The 23,178-nt window shown below is 36.2% G+C and overlaps 1 protein-coding gene across 4 annotated transcripts in view; it reads right to left on the reverse strand.

The window, feature by feature from the left end:
* Nucleotides 1-23,178, reverse strand: part of Ppp2r3a (protein phosphatase 2 regulatory subunit B''alpha) — a 168,524-nt gene that overhangs the window by 68,113 nt on the left and 77,233 nt on the right. For all 4 annotated transcript variants that reach the window (XM_027934026.3, XM_071615635.1, XM_071615636.1 and 1 more), the window contains 3 exons: nucleotides 20,175-20,441; nucleotides 11,954-12,057; nucleotides 3,190-3,292 (listed from right to left, as the gene is read on the reverse strand). In XM_027934026.3, the coding sequence (XP_027789827.1) occupies nucleotides 3,190-3,292; nucleotides 11,954-12,057; nucleotides 20,175-20,441 (474 nt within the window). The remainder of the gene's footprint in view (nucleotides 1-3,189; nucleotides 3,293-11,953; nucleotides 12,058-20,174; nucleotides 20,442-23,178) is intronic.

The following is a 23,178-nucleotide window of genomic DNA, read 5'->3' on the forward strand; positions in this document are numbered from 1 at the left end:
TAGACCAGAGACCCTGTGCCTACTAGAAGAAAACATAGGCCCAACTCTTCATCATGCTGGATATTAGGAACTGAATTCCTCAACAAGACTCCTAAAGTACAAAAAGTAAAATCAAGAATCAATAAATGGGATGGTATCAAACTAAAAAGATTTTTCACAGCAAAGAAACATCAAGAACATAAATAAAGATCCTACAGAATGGGAGATAAATATTTGCCACCTGCACCTCAGATAGAGCATTAATCTCCAGAATAAACAAAGAACTCAAAAACCTCAACACAAAAACAACAACAAAAACAACAAAACAACAACAACAAAACCCATCAATAAATGGGCAAAGGAAGTGAATAGGCACTTCACAAAAGAAGAAACTCAATTGGTGAACAAATACATGAAAAAAATGTTCAACATCTCTAGTAGTTAGAGAAATACAAATTAAAACTAAACTGCAATTTCATCTCACTGCAGTCAGAATGGCAATTATCAAGAATACAAGTAACAATAAATGTTGGTGAGGATGTGGAGGAAAAGGTACACTCGTACATTGCTGTTAGGACTGCAAATTGGTGCAACCCCTCTGGAAAGCAATATGGAGATTCCTTAGAAAACTTGGAATGGAACCACCATTTGACCCAGTTATCCCCCTCCTTAGTATATACCAAATGGGCTTAAAATCAGCATACTACAGTGATGCAGCCACATCAATGTTTATAGCAGCTCAATTCACAATAGCCAAGATATGGAACCAATATAAGTGTGCTTCAACAGATAAATGGATAAAGAAAATGTGGTGGGTGTGTGTGTGTGGGTGTACACACACACACACACACACACACACACACACACAATGGAATATTACTCAGCCATAAAGAAGAATGAAATTATGGTATTTGCTAGTAAATGGGTGGAACTAGAGACTGTCACGCTAAGCAAGTGAAATAAGACAATCCCAAAAAACCAAAGGAAGAATTTCCCTCTGATATGTGAATGCTAACTCACAATAATTTGGGATATGTGAATGCTAACTCACAATAATTTGGGAGGTGTAGGGAAGAATAAAAGTACTCTGTATTAGACAAAAGGAAATGAAGGTAAACAAGGGGGAATTGGAATAGAAAATATAGTAGAATGAATTGGACGTAACTTTCGTATGTTTGTAGGAACACAGGAAGCACAACCTGTGTAACTCCACATTATGTATAACCAAAAGAATGGGAAGTTATACTCCATGTATGTATGATGAATCAAAATTCTCTCTACTGGAGCTAGGGTTGTAGCTCAGTGGTAGAGTGCTTGCCTGGTGCATGTGAGGCTAGATTCAATACTCAGCACCACATAAAATAAAGGTATTGTGTCATTCTACAACTAAAAAATATTAAAAAATATTCTCTACTGTCATGTCTAAAAAGAATAAATAAGAAATAAAATAAAATGTATCTCATGAAAAAAAGGAATGAATCTAGAGGGTAAGGAGGGGAAATGAATAGAGAACAAATAAAACCTGAAATTTTATTAGCAATGTTGTTCAAATACTAAATATCTGAGATTCCACAGGAATGTGTAGTGTTGGCTTTTAGGTATAATGATACTGATTAAATAAAAAACCTATTAAGAATTCTCATTCTCATGTGTATTTTTTTTTGTTATTGTTGTTGTAACAGGGACTGAAGCCAAGGGTACTAAACACTGAGCCACATAAACAGCCTGTTTTTTAATTTTTCATTTAAGACAGGGTCTCACTAAATTGCTTAGAGTCTCTGTAAGTTGCTGAGACTGGCTTTGAACTTGTGATCCTCTTGCCTCAGCCTCCCAAGCTGCTGGGATTACAGGCATGGCACCATTGTGCTCAGCTCATGAGTTTTTTTTTTTTTTTTTTTGCGGGGGGAGCAAAATCATACAGCAGATGAGTCTAAGGGTAATAAAGCCCACCCTGCAAATTAAAATAAATTTGAAGGAACTGGACATAAAATCAGAACCAAACTTCATCTTTTAAACATGAACAATTGTTACTGTAAATAAAAATCCATGCATATGCTATTAGAAATCAGCCTAATGGTTAACTTTAGGTATTTTATGTATATATATTTCCATAAAATATAAAATAGCTATGATTATAAATTTTAAAAAACCATAACCAAGTCAATGTATTTCTATGCCTTTCAAATGATAACAGAAAATCAAATGATAACAGAAAATCTTCTTATAGATCTGAGATTAATTACATTTGAGACATCTTTTCCACATGAATAATAATATGAATATATAATACATAAGGTGATATGTGTTAAAGTTTATTAAAGTGTCTTCTGTGTATTAAAGTTTCATAAACAGAAAAGGAAAAATGAGAAATCAACTACTGTTTCACTTATTTGATTCCATCAGCGAAAGTTGCTCCATAAAGTGAATTTTCTCGATGAGTAAAAAAAATAGTTTATGATAATAATATAAATTATTGATCTTGGCTGAAATCTGATAATAAGACTGGGGACTTTTTCTCTTATTTCAAATTGCTCCTACAGGAGTAATTTGAAATAAGGGAAAACCTGTAAGAGGAGTGCTCTTACAGGTTTTGCATATTTTTTCTTTTTTACGTAGCTTTTCTTACTTCTAATAACACTTAGAGTCCATTTGGAAGATCTTAGGGAGTTTGATTCTAGTTTATTCTCTCCCTCCTTTATACTATAATTTTTCATTTCACATAAATTGGGTTGAAAAATCAAAAAACCAACCATTTTAGAATTATGCTTAAATCAAAGAGTCAAACCACACTGATTGGAAATCCTGTGGTTCATGACATTGGTTCTGGTTACTCCACAACCATTCCTTGTTTCCTACCAGGTTTTTAACTATGTTTGATGTCAGCATTTTCCATGTTATATAAATGAATTCTACAGTTTCAGAAGGTAATTTCTGTGGATAGAGGTGGGTAGTTTGCTGAATGGCCCCTTTCTCCTGCTTCATTGAGACTGTAGCCCTCTTTTATCTGTTTTATGCTATGAGCTTTGTTTTAGACTTTGTTTAACAAAGAGATTTTACTGCTAAAACAAGTGCAAAAATCACTTTTCAAGAAAACTTACTTATAGATTTGTATAGCTTAACTGACAAGTATTACAGTTGCAATTTTTTTTTTTTTAAAACCTCAGAAACTCCAGAAAATAGAACCCATTTTTGAAAGGAAATATAAATTACCTGAAGTAAAGGGAAGAAATCCTCCTGTTCTAGAGAGCTGCAGCTGGGTTTTGCTAGAAGACAGATAAACTTAGAGGCATCATCATGATGGTTATTCAGCAACCTACAAAAGAAACAACTGCTTAGGAAGATCTGCTACTCTGAACCATGACTACAACATGACTGGTCATTTCAGTCTGATCTGAAGGCCACTTAGATTAAGAATCGAGCACTCTTTTCTTTTTTGGGGGCTTGGAACTGGACCCAAGGCCTTGTGATTGATAAGCAAGTACTCTACCACTATGATACCCCCAGAACAAGTCCTTGCTTTTCAATGAATTCCATGCTTTTGATTTTGTTAAAGGAATATCTTAAAAGCTCAATAACAAAATGGTATATTATTCTAATAGAATGCTTCTGAGACTGAGATCAAAGAGTCAACTGAACTAGTGCAGACAAAATATGTATTATTAAAATACACTGGGGGAGAATATCCATTCAGTTCAGTGCAGAACATTTGGAACCAGAACTTCTAAGCTGGCCATAGCAAGGAGGGTGTGATACCTCAGATGGACAACTATGCATTACACAAGGCATAAAGTACCCAGGTTGACAGACCTTCAAGGCTAACCTGATAGGTGGCTTTTGAAATTAGACTCTGAAGGAACAGGCTTAAAATAATGAGTGTTCTATTAATTCTTCTCAGTTCCAAGAATTCTTATCTCCAACTATTTGCTAGATGTTTCCAATTGGGGACTATATTCTGATAGCAAAGCTGAAATACTGAAAACCAACTTTAAAAATCTTTCTCTCAAAGTCAGTCCTTATCCTGGGCATCTGTTTTTTTTTTTTTAATATTTATGTGTTTTTTAGTTGTAGTTAGACACAATCCTTTATTTTACTTATTCATTTCTATGTGGTGCTGAGGAACAAACCTAGAGCCTCACATGTGCTAGGTAAGCGCTCTACTGTTGAGCCACTTAGAGGCATCATCATGATGGTTATTCAGCAACCTACATTTATTTTTGTAAAAATGGTGGTATCTTAGTTGTCTGGGTTTGACACTTTGAAGTCATTAAGAACTTATTTCTTTTCCTATTCTTTATAACCAATTAGTTTCCAATTTTCTTGGAAAGAAAGAATAAGAAGAATTTCTTATTCTTCATTAATAATTTATTGAATACTAACTATGGGCCAAATATTGTAGCTGGTCATGAGGATGTAGGGGAAACAAGAAAATAAGACACAGTGTTATGCTCTGTAAGGAAGTTCCAGTATAATGTTTAGTTATCAATAAAATTAAACTATGAAGACCAGCCATAACAGAAGTAATCTGAACAGGGTACTATGGAAGGACAGAGGAGGCCAGTGAGATTCCCCGGAAAGTGAAGTAGAAAGGAAGGGCATTGTGGTAAGGAGGAAAATAGGTACAAATGCCTGGTATGTGATGGGCAACAGTAAGCACAGAGATGGTAAGAGAAAGGGATATATGCAGGTAGGATCAAATCCTGGAGGCCTCTGAAGTCAGGTCAAGAAGCCAGGACTTTAGTCAACTCCACAAGAGAATTTTAACTTGAATAGTGACATTATAAGAAGTGCTTTTTTTCAGAAACATTAAGCAAGAAACAATGAGAACCTGAACATGGATACTAGCAGTGGGAGATGAAGAGAAAGGTGCCCATTACCACGAAAGGATGTGGTAGCTGATAGGTGTTGGGCATGAGAGATTTCCCAAGTTTCTAGCTGGGACCATCAGGTGCTTGGAATACAGGATAGGAATACTGAGGAGTCCTGAGGAATTTTTCCACAGAATGTTCTAAACAATGGCTTATTCCTTTCTATTTCCATTGTACTATCAGATTCAAGCCCTTTTAAATTTATGTTGAGACTGCCAGAAGAGAAGAGGGTCATAACAGGGTTCGGTACTCATCCAACCTTGTATAACAGATGATTCATCATTCTAAAACAAATGTGTATGACATAATTTCCTTATTGAAAAATGTTCAGTAGCTCTCTCTCTCTCTCTCTCGCTCTCTCTCTCTCTCTTATAAGCATAAGCCTACTCTTTTGGGTTGATTTTAAATGTCTACCAAAAGCTCATGCATTAAAGGCTTGGTCCATGATGCAATAGTGTTCACAGGTGGGGCCTCAGGAGGTGAATGAATTATGGGGCCTCTGACCAAATCAACAGACTAATTCATTTACAGATCCAGAGCTTAATGGATTTTGGAGGAGAGGCTTGAAAGCTCTCTCTTTGCTTCCTGGCTACCATGAGGTGAGCAGTGTTGCTCTACCACATATGCCCAGCCATGATGTTCTGCCTCTTCCCAAGGACCCAGAAATTGATGGTGCCAAGTGACTATGAATTGAAACTTCTAAAACCATGAGCCAAAATAAATGATTCCCTCCTTTTAAGTTGTTTATCTCAAGTACTCTGTCACAGTAATGTAAAGGTGACTAACAGAAAATTGGTACAGGAAGTGGGGTTGTTACTGTGACTATTACCTGATAATGTGGTTCTGCTGAAATTGGCTCATGAGAGGGATTTGGAAAAGTTTGGAGATGTAGGCTAGAGACATTAAAAAATGCTATAAGGAAAGGTTAGTGGGCTAATTCTGGTGGGAGCTCCAAAGACAGAATACTAATAGGAATGCCGAGTAAAGACCAAGCTCAGGAGGATTCAGAGGGAAATGAGGATTCTACTGAGAATCTGACTAGAAGCCATTCATGTTACCTTCTGGCAAAGACCTTGTCTACATTTTGGCCATGCCCTGAGACTTTGTGTAAGGCTGAGTTTAAAGGTGATGGATTAACTAATCTGGCAGAGAAAATTTCAAGGCACCATAACATACAGGTCATGGCACAGATATTTCTGGCTGTTTTAGCCAGACTGACAGTGAGAATCAGGAGCAAAAAAATAATGGAAAGATCTGATAAACTGGCACCTCAGCCAAAAAAGAAGTACCAGTAAAGTTGTAATCAAGGAGGATATGGTTGTGTAAGAGATGAGTGTAATCAAAAAGAAATGCTTTGTAACAGGATAAGAGAAATCAAATCAGAAATACCCCACCCACCACAGGCTCAAGGATGTAAAACTCTTTCCAAAGACTGTGTTGAGAAGGGAGCCCTAGAGTGCACTGCTCACATAGGGTTGTCTAAGAAATGGTTTCCCTGGGATTTGTTCGGTTGCCCAGACTCTCAGAAGCCACTGCAGTCATGTTTCAAGATAGTCCTTCTGCTGGTGGCAGAACTTGGGACTCATCCATGTGGTGTTGGTTTTGTAGGCATGTAGAATGTAATAGTTGTAAGGTCATTGAGGCTTCCACTGAGATTTCAAAAGGAAAGCCTGGGAGGCAGGCAATGTGTGGCAGTGTCAAGAGTCCCTGCAGGCAGACCCTGAGAGGATGATGTGTGACGTTGTAAGAGAGAAACCCAAGCTATAATGGAGACTCCAGAAAGTTAGAGATGCCAAGAACGTGCAAGGCTTGCCAAAGGATGCCTCACGCGGTAAGAAGAGCCAGCCAAAGAGAGTGGCTATGTGGGCTGCAGCCAGCAAAACCACAGGTGTCTTGCTGGGACTGCCCAAGTCTTTTGGACCTCACATCACATCACTATGAGTTCAGATGCTAGATATGAATTTAATCAACTTAATGTTTGCCCTCCTGGGTTGCAATTTTATGGTCCCATTCCTCCTTTCTATGCCCCTATTTGTCCATTTTGGAATAATAATGTTTACCTATTTATCCCACCATGGTATGTTACAAGTATGTGACTTGTTTGTTGATTTTTAGAAGGATTTACAGCTAAGAGTTTGTCCAAAGTCTCTGAGAAGATTTTAAGATTTGGACTTTTGAACAATGCTGTTAAGACTATGGGGATAAACTGAATGTATTGCAGATAAACTGAGTGCATTTTACATTATGAGATGGACATGAGTCTTTAGGGGTCATGGGTGAAAATTTGTGGGCTGGGTCTTAAATGTCCTCTAAAAGTTCATATGCTAAAGGTTTGGTCCATAGTTCAGCAGTATTCAGAGGTAGGGCCTTCAGGGAATGATAGAACCATGAGGATTCTGAATTTATCAATGGATTAATCCATTTGTGGATTCACAGCTTAATGGGTTTGTGGGTAGGGCTCTCTCTTTGCTTCTTGGCTGCCATGAGGTGAGCAGCCTTGCTCTACTACATGCTCCCTGCTATATGTTCAACTCCCACTATAGGTCCCTCACTATAAAGAGATGGGGCCAAGTGAACATGGACTGAAACCTCTGAAACTGAGTCAAACTAAGTCTTTTCTACTTTTAAGTTCTCTATCTCAGGTATTTTGTCACAGTGACACAAAGCTAACATACCTACAATGGGCATTTAAGGCCCTCTGTAATTAGCCTGGAGGTGCCTATTTACTTATCTCATGACTTTGCTAAATGAAACAGGCAGCCGGCCTGAGTTTTATGTAGTTTTACCTGTGTCATTCTTATACTAGAAAACCCGCCCCCAATTTTGTCATCTTAATGATGTTAACTCTTTTAAGACCTAGTTTATAACATACCTCTTTCGAAAAGTCTTCTCTGACAACTAAATTCTTAATTGATCTTTGTCCAATATGTGTATCTCTCTCTCTGTCTCTGTGTATGTGTGTGTATAAAGAATTTAGTTCACACATATATAACAAAGATAAGTAAAAAATTTAGTTCTTTACTCTCTATATTTGTATTATTGGCTTTATTTATTTCTATGGATTTTTTTTCTTTAGCACCTAAAGGGAAGGAACTGTTGTAGCTCTTTTTATCCATAGTACATAGTTTAATCACTTATACATAAAAGACTCTGAAAACATATTAGTGATCTAACAGATTTATTTTTATATGGTGCTGAGGATCAAACCTAGTGTCTCACATGTGCTAGGCAAGTGCTCTACCATTGAGCTACATCCCCAGCCCCATGATTTTTGTATTTATTTTCTTATCATTTAAGGCCCCTGAAGTAAATAAAGTAAATAAACATGTTTTAGAAAAAAATCAGTGTAATGAAATAGGTGCAAATGAAAGTTACCTCTTAGGATTAGAAAGTGGGTGGGATGATGACAACAGAAAGGCAGTGAGGTCTTTGAAAAATAGATTATTTTTAAAAAGCACAGTATTATTAAATACAATAGCAATATGACACATGAGATTCAAATAGGGGATGGCTTTTTGCTATTAGAACCATGAATCAGAAAGAAAAGATGAATTACAATTCTATGGGCTAATAAACTCGTATATGACAGGAGAAATGGAGATAATAAAAGCCATAAAAGCTGAAGGATGAAAGTAAATGTAGCTATTTTACACTGGTATTCTATACTGACCATAATGTTTTTAAGACAAAATACTGTTTTGTTAATGGGCAAATAACACAATGATATAAAAAGGTAAAAGCAAATAAAACATAGTAAAGCTGAGCAACATTACTACTCCATGTGAGAAAAGTTCTGCCCCAAAGCTGGTGTTCCAGTAACTTAAAAAGCTGTTGAGCCATATCTTTCCCCTAAAAATGTCTGGCTATAGAAAAAAGAGATGTCAGAGTATAGTTATGAAATGGGCAGTAGTTCTAGGAAAGGAGGGGAACAGAAGAAGTAGGGGAGAGTTACTAAGGTGTTCATTCTAAAATCACTTGTAGAAGAGGTACTGAAGCCTCCAACACCTGAGTACTCTGACACGAAAGAAATTATTTCCTCTAATATTTATGACTTTTACATTTGACTTTATTTAAAAAAAAACCTCTATATTATTGGAGCAAGTCAGCATGCCTATGTATAGGCCAAAGTGCTTTAATGCTGTAACCTGCCAGTTATTTTTTGTGTTTGGAAATTCTGATATGCTATACTTGGGCCTAAGTTGCTTTATGCAAAGGGTAGTTTGTAAAAAATTTAAAGACATCTTTTTTTTCCTAGGTCAGGTGGTAACTCAAAGCATTATACTTAGCTGCTACTCTCAACAAACAGCTATACTTGGGTCTCTCTTAAAGCATCCTGGCTTTTAAAAGGCATTTTAAGAGCTCAGAGAAGAGTTCCCACTAGAGGGCACCAAAATCATTTAAGTATCTGACCAGGGCATTTTAATATAGACACATACATTTATATATTTGTTTTAAGTTAGCTTTTCTGTCCCTGTGACCAAAATACCCAACAAGAACAACTCAGAGGATAAGTTATTTAGGCTTTGTGGTTTCAGAGATCTTAGCTCAAAGACGCTGATACTATTGCTCTGAGCTTAAGGTGAGGCAGTACATCATTGGGGAAAGCGCCCAGCAGAGGAAAGCTGCTCAGCTCATGGAGGGACCAGGAAGCAAAGAGAAGTGGGTGGGAAGGGCCCACTAGGAAAATGAACTCTTCCAGGGTACACTCCCAATGACCCACCTCCCCCAGTTGCTTCTCACCTGCCTACAGTTACTACCCTGTCAGTCCATTTAAATGAGGATAGACTCATTAGGTTACAGCTCTCACCATGCAATCATTTTACCTTTGAGCTGCTGAAGGATACCTCAAGGTGATTCATCTCAATAAAGGAATACAGCTATTGTGGCTGCTGCTGTTGTACTGCTCTATCCACCAATATAAATGTCTACCCTATTTCAGTATACATAGTCATAACCAAAAACTGGCTGTGATTCTCTTTAATATTAAGGAGTTTAATGCAGATAAATCAAGTGGGGCACCAGTTTTCCTTTGCTACTGTCAAACTTAGTGTCCTAGAAAATTCAAAATAGAATATAAGTGATTATATTTCTTGTCTCTGGCTCTAATATCTCATATAATAGATTATTTTCTTTTTCAGTCTCCCAGACTGATCACAGCCTTTTCTTAAGCAATTATTACTCACTTCTTGCTGTTTTCCAAGATTACTAGATAGTTCTTGCTGATCTTAATGACTAAAGCTACTTCTGACAAGAACTGTTTCGCCTCCCTGTTCTTTTTATCCCTTATTCATACTCCAGCTAAGGCCTATTCAGGGCTTGCGCCTACCAGGGTGAAAGAAGCTAGCTGAATGAAAGCTAACATCTATAAATTTTAAGTTCTTAAATTCTGCTACTTTTACATATTGATTTTTTAAAAATCATACTACCCAGTTGAAATCCTGGTTTAGCTAATGGGAAAGGAGAGGGAGTACAAGCTGACTTCCTATTATTCCAGGTCCTACAATCTATTTTCTTTCCCCATGTTGCAGGTTGCCAGAAATAAAAAAAATACTCCAAGGGCAATGCCAGTTTCTCTGCTAGTTTACTCTTGCTCATTAGTATTGTTGTTATGATGTGTTTTTTTTTCCTATTTCTAGTATCCAAGAAATTCTACACATTTAAAACAGAAAGACACTTCTTATATTTATCAGCCTGTTTTCTATTTGCTATAGGGGTGGTAGAACACTGACTATGGAACTGTCTTTGGAGCGTCAGAAGGTAGTGTATGAGTAATGGCTCTCCTTGGGCTCTTTTATTCCTTGGTATTTGGACAGGTCAGAACTATTCCTTGAAGAAAATGGCTAAAATGCACCTAGACAACAAGAAGCATTTATTTAAATTTTAGCTTGGGTGTAGTTCTTTAAAAAAGTTTATTAACTGGAACAGTCTTACATACCCTTTAGTTCTAATATAATGAAGAACTTAGTGAACTCAACTTGCTGCTAGACTTTTAGAACTAAGAAAACATTTATTAATCACCTAATATGTTCTCAAGCATTATGCAACTAAGGGAATAGAAAGAATCTAAGTTGAATTCTGCTGATACTGCACACTGACTTGTATGATAATAGTAACTGAACAGCATTTCTACATAGTTTACTAGGGGGAAGGGTATATAACACAGAAAAGGTATAATTGGTTAAAAGAGGAAGAAGGTACAGATTTGATATTTTCCTAAAATGTATAAATATATTAAGAAATAACACCTTAAAAAGAAAGGTATAAAGGAGAAGAAAGTTGAGTTTGAATTAAAGAAAATTTATCAGAAAGTTAAAATTCAAGAATATTTTGATAAATACACTAGTCCTTTGATTCTTTAATTATAGCCCTCAAAAATAATAATTAAAATCTATTATAATTCAATTATTTTTGATAAATTAACTAGATATAATTCAATATTGGATTATATGAGAATGGAACGGTATTTTTCATGTGATACATGTGGTTTGTTCCCCTTTTATGTCATTGTTATTAGATTCAAATACTGAGTTTCAAATGTAACAAGTAAAACTAAGAAACTATTAAGTAGCTATTAAAATAATTTATTTATTTATTTTTGAGAGAGAGAGAGAGAATTCTAACATTTATTTTTTAGTTTTCAGCGGACACAACATCTTTGTTTGTATGTGGTGCTGAGGATCGAACCCGGGCCGCACGCATGCCAGGCGAGCGCGCTACCGCTTGAGCCACATCCCCAGCCCTTAAGTAGCTATTAAAGAAGTATTTCTGCAGATTTACTCTACTGTTTAAAGACATGTAAGGTAAAGGCTTGTGGTAAAGAAAATGGTTGTGAAAATTAGTTTCTTAGTTTTACTTGTTACATTTGAAACTCAGTATTTGAATCTAATAACAATGATATAAAAGGGGAACAAACCACATGTATCACATGAAAAATACTGTTCCATTCTCATATAATCCAATATTGAATTATATCTAGTTAAAATTTAGTGAAGTTTTCCTTACTGAAGTAAAGGGTAAAAGAAAAATGAATAAAACAAGTGACCTTTATAAGGCATGTTATGAGGACTACATAATTCTTTGTTAGCCTCAGACTAACTGCTCATACTTACTTTCTCCACATGGCAATGAATGATGGTGCTGATACAAATCCTGTCTTCTCTCCCCCTGCAGCCCTGAACATGGGGGCTTTCCAGTAGAGAGGACAGCCACAGATCTGCAAATAAAAATCAATAAAGAGTAAGGCCAGAGGCTGTGAAGGGATAACATGGCCAAAGAAAAGTATCTGGGACTTTTACCCTTCATGCCACAGTAGACAGAATGGCCTCAGGGTGAACACAACTGAGCCATAGGCAAATGTATCAATGAGGATAGATTCAGAGAGACAGAGAGAGAGGAATTAAAATTAAGAGGAGTACATACTTAGTGAAGAAAATCAAGCCAATAAACTTTTTCTCCAAGTTCATTATAGTGATATCTCTCCATCCTGATAATAAAGCAGCCAGTTTCCCCACCTGGCACTATTACATCATGTATTTTCTACCTTCTACAAAGAAAAAGAAATTAATGAAAATCATGGATGTATATGTCTTTCAATCCTTGAGCAGAATTTTATCATTTGGGTCACTTGTTGTTAAAACACTCAACTATTTATCTCCTTTCTCCTTTGCCTATACTTAAGTTTCAGGTTCAAGAACCAGAAAATCCTGTGTTGTTCAAGAAACCAGGTATCAAGCAGGTGTGGTGGTGCACACCCATCACCCAGCTACTCAGAAGGCTGAGGCAGGACAATTCCAAGTTCAAGGTCAGGTTAGGAAATTTAGTGACACCCTATCTCAAAATAAAAACTAAAAAAGGGCTGGGAATGTAGTTCAACCCCCAACACTGCCAAGAAAAAAAGAAAACTATATGGTTAAAATCTAAATGGTTATAATTCAAGTAAAAGATAAAAGGTAAAAATCAACATGCTAGAGCTACCACAAGTGACTACATATTATATATATTAATTCACTGAAAGTCTTAAAAGAACTAGGAATGAATATAAAGACTTTCAATACCCTAAAGAGTATTGATTTTTTCCTTAATAAAAGGCTGTTCTTTTCATTAAAAATAAAATACTGGCTTCCTCTAGTAAACAAGAGTTCTTACGAAATTTACCTGCTTTTTCCTTAGAGGGAAATTATTTTCTATAATTAATACTATTTAAAAATTAGGAATAATTAGAAATTATTAATTTAAAAATTTAAATTAATTTAAAAATTAGAAATAATGTCCACATCTTCTTAATTTTGTACATACATAGAAAATATATCCCTAAATCTAGAACTCTTCAAAGTGACATTGTATTAAAAGTTAAAGATATTATTCATATTAATACAGGATCTGTTGAGCTTTCATCATTCTACAAAGGGAAGATTCTTTTTTGGAGTTAGATTAGATGTGTATCCACCTTAGGTTTAGGTGAAGTTGCTCCTGGTGTGAGGCTTCAGTGCACAGGAGATTCCCATGGAAAGCATGAAGAGTACCTAGTTTAACATTAGTCATCCTGAGAGACCACCCAAGGATGCTGCTGGTTCATGGCAGAAATTAGACTAGGAAAAGCAAGATTTAGGCCAGTGAAGGTAAGGACAGGGCAGAAATAAGAGGCTGCTGCCTCCAGGGCCACTAAAGCATGTTCTGCAAGCAGGGTAGAGTTTAAGATTTCCAGAGGTTGAATACCTTATTGAGGTCAGCTTAACAATGATATGGCTTTGTTTATTGTATGATTGCCAAGGTACAAAGCTAACAATTAATATGCTTTGGGTGTGTGACCTGTCAAATCTACCTCCCCTACTCCCTGTCTCTCCTTTTGTGCAGAGTGGGTTGCCAAGGAAATACTCTTAGAGAGTCTTAGTGACGGGCTATTGGCAACTGTTGGGGAAGCTAAAAAAATGGTTCACATTACAGAGATGGGGGAGCTACAAGAACAGAAAGTGCAGGGAGAGACTGGAAATGGCTTGCCAAAGGTCTTGAAACTTCCCCTTCTGGAGTCATTCATGAATTTTTCGGAACTGGAAGGGTCAGGACTCTTAGAGCTCAAACTTGGGAAATAGTCACCAACCTTAGCTTATACACTTCAGGGACTGGGTGTTTATGTTTATAACCTCCCATGGGACAAGTTCCTCTATTAACAACTTTCATTCCCTTGAACTGAGGGTTTTTTCCCAGATTTCTGATAAAATGCATGTGTCAGCTCATGAATAGTGAGTGAATCACTAAGACATTAACACATAAACTTACTATGATCCAAAGGCAAACCCCTAAGAGAAAAGATACACCATGAAAATGTTTTGAAGGAGACTGGAAAAGGTCAGCCTTTTCTAATAGTGGGGAACCCTGAGTACACTAGTGTTACAACATGAAGGTATCAGGCCCTTGGAGAAAATGCCAAGAGGGAAAAAAGGAGAACAGTGAATGTCAAGGGTTGTGGACATTACATTTTGACTATTTAAGAAATGCATGGGGAGCTGGGGTTGTGGCTTAGTGGCACAGTGCTTGCCTAGCATGTGTGAGACACTGGGTTAGATTCTCAGCACTGCATATAAATAAACAACATAAAGTTCATTGACAACTAAAAATAATATTAAAAAAAAAAGAAACGTATGGCTGGTCTACATCTACTTAAAAATCAAAGAATTAAGATAGAGGGAACCAGTGGATCAATAAACTAAAAAGTAAGTGATATTAATTTGAAGGTGACAAAATAGAACTATTAATAACACAAGATAGAACGTTTTAAACAAAGGAAGAAAGTGACTGATAAGTGGGAACAAACAGGGAGATATAGAAAATGGATTTAGGAAACTTATGTTTAGAGTAAGTGAGAGTCAGAATATGGAAATCAAAGTCACTTGAGCAAAGAAAACTTGACTAACACCTACAATTTGATCCAAGAACAGCACAACATCAAGAACTGAAATCTAAGGTGGTGTATGCCTGTAATCCCAGTGACTTGGGAGGCTGAGGCAGGAAGATCACAAGTTCACAGAGACCCTGTCTCAAAATAAAAAATAAAAAAAGACCGGGATATAGCTCAATGGTAGTACTCCCCTGGGTTCAATACCCATTCCCAAAACAAAAAAGAACAAAACAAAACAAAAACTTGAAAGCAAGGCTGTCAAGTGATATAAACAGGAGATGATTACCCAATATTTGTAATGTTCATTCAACATTTTAAATTGTCTCATGCCTATTATTCATTAGATCCTCATATGATCTCATGCAGAAGAGGGCAGGCAGATTTATCCCATTTTGCAGCAGAAGAAATTCAGGTACAGAGTGGCTGCTTTACAGGTCACAGGCACAAATAGGTCAAGATAGTGCTACATCAGTCAAAAGAGAGGGGCTGGAGAGCTTTACATGGTTCAAAAGAGTTTTACTTTTTTTTTTCCCTCTCAACTTTCTGCTACAGGATAAAACTATGTAATGAATCCTCTGGCCTAGTTTCTGACAAATGCTTTTCTATCTGTTGCTCAGTTTTTGTTCTACACTGCTTTCATCCCTCTTTGGTTAATTCTCTATCTCTTCTCCATCTCACTTAATGCTGTGGGAAAAAGTACAAAAAATACATACATACTGAACCAGACATGACAGTAAGCTCTCTAGGGATGACTGAGGTCTAAGATCAAGAGGGTAAAACTGCACTAACATACACAGATTTCACGAACACAATTTTCTTTGCACTTAAAAAACAGATCCCAAACTTTACAGCTACACTTAAATGCCACTACAATTAGGTTGCAAACTCAAGCTCATCTTTCAAATAGCTTTAAAAACTATATGAAACCATAAACACATTCATTTACTGCTCTGATGATCTGTTCCTTCCTTGCCTCTTAAAGGCTGCCTCTCTTCTCCCTTTTTCTACATCAACCTACTGAAAGTTCATGGGCAGCAAGTGCTGGAGATAGAGTTCACTGTCTCCTGGCACAAGAGACACATATAAAAGATGGTTAAAGATAAGGATGACTAGTATGTGCTAACAGATTGACAGCTGAGTAAAAGCTGGATTAAATAAAAACAGAATAGCTGGAAGACATAATTAAATCAATTTTAAAATAAACAGTTTTAAGGAGAAAGAGACAAAAATCTAATAAAATGAGCTGATACAGCAATCAATAAAACACAAAAATCAATATACTTTTAACAACTTTTGAGGTCATTATATACATGGCTTCATTTTTATATGCAATGTTAGTTTTAACTTTCTAAAGGTATGGGCAGTTTACTTTGCTATCTGAACTGACAATTAAGGTTAAAAGGAATGAACACAAAGGCTTGGCACCCATGAATAGAATTTAGGGCCATCATCAAGTACAACTCAGGCAATTTAATCAGTCATATCTCTTTCTTGACTACTATCATGGAGTTTCTGGCTTTCTGCCTTCCTTTCACTCAATCTGTGGCATGCTAGGGAACCATGGTATAAGGCATGGCTACTATACTATAGGGGTGACAGGGCCAGACCAGGAGTATGTGGAAGCACAGGGAGAGCAGGGCTCTTCAACAGAGGTTAGGAATATTCAGAGGTTCAGGGTTAACCCAGTAGACTCTCTATGCAAGACAGGATGGGCTGCAGGTCTATGAAAGAGAAGCACTAATAACCTGGATGGGCTGTCCAGACATATTGACCCTGCTCCACACCAGGGAACTACTATGTCTTAATCTGGACAAGTTTTCCTTATCTGCCTATATTAAGCATTCTATGAAACCTTCCATCTCTTTCACACAAATTGTTCCCATTCTAGAAATACCTATTTGGCATTTATATAGTTGACATGTGATAAAAGAAAAATTCTGAGATGTTGTAAATTCTATTGCAAAGACCAATGAATGAAGGGGAAGAGATAAGGGAGCTTGGTTTACATTTAACCTTTCTTACTAATCTCAACCAATCCAGAAGCAACCAATACTTCTCCAGAAGCAACAAATCCAAAAGCAAAAAACCCATCTGATAGCTTTTCTGGCTTCTTATTATCCCACCCCTCTTATCTAAAGCTTATTTAGGTTACAGTGCTTTCCTTTTCCAATGTTTATAGAAATTCCTTCTAGCTCTGACCTGGTGAACATTTTCTAACTGCTATCTCACCCACCTGCTGGTAGTTGCTCAAACTTGTCCCAGGACCTGGTTTCTGGCTAACATCTATAATGGCTCAATAAATTCTTTTATGTGGGAGATCCCCTGATCTCAAGAGTTTTGGTTTAATACATGTTACCTCCAAAATGCAGATTGCACTCATCTTTTCTAACTTTTATATTTTTGATTTAGATCCATAGTTCCAGGCTATTCAGAGAATTTACTGTCTTGGTTTTGTCACCTAATATAGGAAAGAGAACTTGTAATTTATTTGGATGACTACCGAATGGGGGCTAGCTAATGTTTGTGTATGTTCAGGAAATAAGACTTATGGAAGCAGTATCACGCCAGAAGTTAAAAGGATTTGTCTCCTGACAGAAACTAGTTCTGTGACTTCAGTACTTGTGGTACTGCAATTTCCTCATAAGTAAAACCCTGTGGAAACAGGTAAGTTCTTACTTTTGGAATGAGGGAGTTTGTTGATCTAAGGGATCCAAAATCAAGTTCTAAGAGGGGGGAAGTGGCAAAGAAAGAGATAATAAAAGAAAGAATTCTTTTAAAATCTCTGTTCACAAACTATTTAGCAGCAACAGAAATGCTCTGTGAATGGAGTATTACTCTGCATTAAAAAATGACAAAATCATAGAATTTACAGGGAAATGGATGGCATTAGAGCAGATTATTCTAAGTGAAGCTAGCCAATCCCTAAAAAACAAATGCCAAATGTCTTCTTTGATATAAGGAGAATAACTAAGAACAGTGTAGGGACGAAGAACAGGAGAAGAAGATTAACATTTAACAGGGATGAGAGGTGGGAGGGAAAGGGAGAGAGAAGGGAAATTGCATGGTAATGGAAGGAGACCCTCAGGGTTATACAGTGGAGGAGGTAGAGAGAGAGGAGGGGAGGGGAGGGGAGAGGTGGGGAGGGGGGAGGGTGGAGGATGGGAAAGGCAGCGGAGCACAACAGACACTAGTATGGCAATTTGTAAATCAATGGATGTGTAACTGATGTGATTCTGCAATCTGTGTATGGGGTGAAGGTGGGAGTTCATAACCCACTTGAATCAAAGTGTGGAATATGATATGTCAAGAAATTTGTAATGTTTTGAACAACCCACAATAAAAATTAAAAAAAAATAAATAAAATAAAATAAAATGGCAAAAAAAAAAAAAAAGAATACAGAATCAGATACAGAAGGAACAGCCACCTTTAGACTGTTTAATCAGCTATTATGTGTATACAAATATATTCTATATATGTGCATGATTATCTGTTTAGGTCTTTAGTGATTCTGCTTCTCTAATAAAACCCTGACTGACAAAAAAAAAAAAAAAAAAAAAAAAAAAAAAAGAAATGCTCTGTGAGGTCAGAGTTAGGCAAAGGGCAGGGCATTATAATATATAACGTCTACGCCATTTTGTTTTACACCATCCTATTCGAGATTAGCTTTATTTTGCAAAATTGTCCCTCGTAAAGTTACTCTTTGTTCTTCTCTTTGCTCAACACTGTAAGTCTAAAGAAAACCCCATTTCAATAGCTGAGATATTACTGCTTACAGTCAACTATTGCAGAAAAAGAGGACAAAGAGAAAAGAAGCTGGTCCCCAGACTTCCCAAACATTAATTTTTCTTTAGTTTGTCAGAACCTAGAACACAAATAACATCAAAGTGTGGGCCAAGGACTTACTAATCCTATTAATTAAAAGGATAATATTTAATTTGCAGGAAAATAATGTATTTATCTAAAAGTTTATAGGGATTGGCCCAGGAGACAAAAGTTATTTGTAATCACAATATTCCAAACAAAGAGGAAGGATAAGATCCCCTGAATGAAAAAGATGATTACTGAATGATTAAGCATGAAGACTTCTTGTCCCTTTTCCCGTTACTTTACTTTCCTCTTCATTAAAAGCCCTCTGTACCCCTGAATTTCCTAAGATGGAGTTTTCAGGATGATGGCCTTGCCATCTTCTTAGAATAGGCCCTTGAATAAATCTGATTTCCTTCTCACTAACTCTTATCTCCAATGATTGGCTTCTGCACAGTGTGAAAGTGGACTTGTGTTCAGTATCAACATGAACAGAATTAGGGATTTCTTTAAAACGGCAGAATGTAAGCCAGGTCTTCAAAGTGGGTATTGTGGAGGATGGTAGGAATGGAAACCCATCTTGGAAGGGAGAGCTACATGAGTCCAAATGTAGAGTTATGACTGTGAGTGGATGATAGGGTCAGGTTCATGCAGGAAACAGCATCAGGTAATTTTAATTTTGGAAAGGATCTCTGGAGACTGAGTATGGAGGCCCTAGATTACTAAGAGGAGGGTTTTATCCTGAAGAGCAGCACTTTTCAAACTTTAACATCTCTCCTGAAAGCTGGGGAACCATTCTAATTAGAAGTCTGCATGGAGTCATGGGCACACTCACTTGATCTCCTACTTGCCTCCATACAATCCTCAGCCTCTTGAAGCATAGCCTAGAACCACTGCTAAAATCTGAGGTATGATATGACTTTCAAATATACATGAGTGATAAAAATAAAACCAAACCAAGCAAAGTACTGCCACAGAGGGTAAGAATCCTGAATATTCCTGAGCTGAGGAATGGCATTATCAACTATAATCTGATAGTCATGTTCAATATTATTCTAGGAGGAGTGCAGCCACAGTAGTCCTACATTAGGGGGCTAAAATATTAAATTAGAAGCAGTTGGATATATTGGAAAAAAATAAAGACTTGCTTCCTGGTATCACATTCATTTATTTCTGGATAAAATGTTAGTGTTGAGATGGCCTAGTGGCTCCTTATCTAGCTTCAGGGTAGAGTAAGGTCAATAGCTGAAAACAAAAAAGAAATTCCTATCCAACATAAGGAAAATGTTTCCAATAAACATAGTTCTTTAATATGGAACAAGCTACTGGCAAGGTAGTGAGCTTCTAGTAACTGAAAGCATTCAAGAAGAGAATGTATTTATGAGTTAATGGTGTCTTAGAAGGAATTCCTACATTCAGTGGGAAGTTGAACTGGAATACTACTAAAATTTCTTTCATACTTTGAGTTCCATGAAGTAGGACTATAGCTAGAGATCTAATAGTATCAAATAACGTTTTTTCAACATGGAAAAAAAAATCCTCTGCATGCAAAACAGCAAAGAGGCAGTAAGGAGAACACTGGGACTGCAAGAGAAAAGGGAATTATTAATCATTTAGTAATTGTTATTACCTTTGCAATTTTTCCCATTTCATGAATGTCTGCTTTCTGATCTTCAATATCCATGAAAGCAGTTTCAATTCTGCTTAAAATCTGTTCATGGTTAATGCAGGTATCTGGGAGTCCTTCGGGAAAGTAGAACCGTGGAATGTTTATGGACGACGGTGCATTCACAACATTGTTCACAGCAGGAACAGGGGAAAGAGGTTGAGGGCTAACTGGAAAAGTGGTTGGAGTTGGAAGTGGTGTTCCTGGTTTCTTTTCTGGTTTATTTTGAATCTGGAAGAAAAATGTGATTATAAGACACAAAAATTCTAAACTGTATATATTTCTTGAGAATCCTCACCAGTAATAGGAAGTAGTATATAAATACAAGAAACCACAATTACTCACTTTACTTGAGGGTAGTAGGCATATCTCTAGGAAGATTTAAATAAATGAATACATTATTTATTTATCAATACTTGAGTTTATATAGATTTATATTTTAAAAATTCTATAGGACATTTTCCCATCAATCATTTGGCAGATATTTCAAAATAATCAAAGAGCAGTATTAGCTGATAGAGTAAGGACTTTGAGGTGTACTGTTAATCTGCTGAAACTAGATTAGTATTTTTAAAAAATTTTTTTAGGGGCTGGGGATGTGGCTCAAGCGGTAGCGCACTCGCCTGGCATTCGTGCGGCCCAGGTTCTATCTTCAGCACCACATACAAACAAAGATGTGTTCGCCGAAAACTAAAAAATAAATATTAAAATTCTCTCTCTCTAAAAAAATTTTTTTAATTGTAGACGGACACAATACATTTATTTATTTTTTAAATTTTCATTTTATTTATTTATTTTTATGTGGTGCTGAGGATTGAACTCAGTGCATCACACATACAAGGCAAGTGCTCTACCACTGAGCTACAGCCCTAGCCCAGTAAATTCTTTTTGAAGATTGTTTTTAGACTTTCTGTTCTTAGTCTTTCCTCTCCTTCAATCAGCAGAAATGACAAGTTCTTTTTAAATACACAGATCTAAAATGCACTTGGGGTAGGGGGCTACTTTTACTTTCTTTTCTAGTTAACTTTGTTGAGGAAGAATCACTATCAAGCCCTGATGCTAAGAAAAACTTTTGTTATGAAAGTCAAAGCACTTTAGTTATGGTTGATTTACTTAATACTAAGGGGCATGCCATTTTACCCAAGATACTTATTTATCTCATTTTTGGTATATTCTTAATATGCAAGTTCTGTGGTCATTAATTTCATTACAACCAGACTCCCTTTACAGTTAAGTAACTCATTTATAGTTTATATCCTTCTTTTCTCCAAACCGAATTTGATGTGGTATACCATAAAGTGATATTAGAAAAGACAGTGAAAAGGTGTGTGGGGGGTGGGGAGGAGCAATTGGGAGATGGAGATAACTCAAGATTGAGGGAAAAGGGACAGAAGGAGTACACCATTGTTCAGGTAGGAGTTTGTTTCTGAGTTCTGAGAGTCCTCACAGAAAAAGCAAAAAAACAGATTCTATGAAGACTCGCAGTTTTAATTTCCACTCTTAATTAATAACCCAATCATTTATGCTCATAAGCATGGCACTATATGAGATGCTACATAAAGTATGAAAGACAGAATGGCTATTGACTGGCTAAGTTTATTTTAAATTCACTGATCACTAAGTATTGCTCTAATGTTCTCCTTCCTTAAATTAGCCTAATGCTACCCCTGAAGTCTGAACAACAATCCTACAATAAGCAATAGGCAAGGAAGAAACAGCACAGAGGGAAAGGATGCCAATGAAGAACTGAACAGAAAACAGTGATGGTTTACTGTGTCCTCAGGAAAGTTACTTAACCTTTTAAAATTTCAGTAATAAAACAGAAATTATAATCCCTACACCTTGGAAGACTGTTGTGAGGACTGAAGGAAATTAAAGAATGTAACGTGAGTAAAAGATTCAAAACAGTGCTGGGCACAGATCTGTCCTCATGGAAGAAAATGAGTGACAAAGCCAAAAGGTGGGGGTTCTCAAAAGATTATGTATAATTTGGCATAATTTTTAGATTCAATCATAAATAATCATTTCCATTCATAAAGCAATTTAAAGTTTACAAACCAGTTTGGATTAAACACACTGATTCTATTACTATTCTAAGTAAACATTTCTCTCTGCTTAATGCTGAATCTGCATATACAGATTCATGAGTCTATCGTAGTAGAAAATATTCTTAAAATTCTAAAATAAGGCACAACTCTTTCTTCAAAGCTTTAACTTGGTCACTTGTCTCTTGTCATTTCCTTCCCATTATTTTAAGCAGAAAGAGGTGTGAGAGACTACATGTGTTCAATCATAAAAATTCTTTGTTTCCCTAAAATGTTTGTTTTCCACGGTATGATATCCAGGGTAGTTATGAATAATTTCAGGGCAATTATAGCCATAAGATTTAAGACCAGTGGTGCCAGTGGGGGAGAAGGTTTGGAGCAAAATCTCCAATGTTAACTCTATACTTTTGCTCTGACAAAGTAAGTGACATTCAGCACAAACACTGGTTATCTGTCAAAGCTTTTATTTTAATAGGAAAATACTTGATTATATACTGCATATATTTTGCAATTCATTGTGTATTTCTTAACACAGAGCAATTCACTGATAGGCAAGAATTTATTAAGTCACTGGTTAATTTCATATTTAATAAAACTGATCAAGTTCTGTGGTCATTAAAAAGGAAATGATGTAAATAAAATGCATTTATTTTGAACTTTTGGGTATATCAATTTATTTTCCATTGAGTTCAATAGGATACACATAATTTAAACCTTAAAGTAGTGTAATAAAACTGATACTTTATAAACATTATACAATAAAAACTAGTAGAACAAATTTTGCCAGATTTACTGGTAAATTAGACAACTGCTCATATTGAATAAAGCTTTTCAGTCAATATAGGAGCAACATTAAAAAAATAAGCTGGATAAAGAATTTTAATTTTCTACCTTAGCGTTTCCTTATAAACGTAGTATTATTT

The sequence above is a fragment of the Marmota flaviventris genome, chromosome 8 (genome assembly GCF_047511675.1).
Source record: "Marmota flaviventris isolate mMarFla1 chromosome 8, mMarFla1.hap1, whole genome shotgun sequence".
Lineage (NCBI taxonomy): Eukaryota > Metazoa > Chordata > Mammalia > Rodentia > Sciuridae > Marmota > Marmota flaviventris.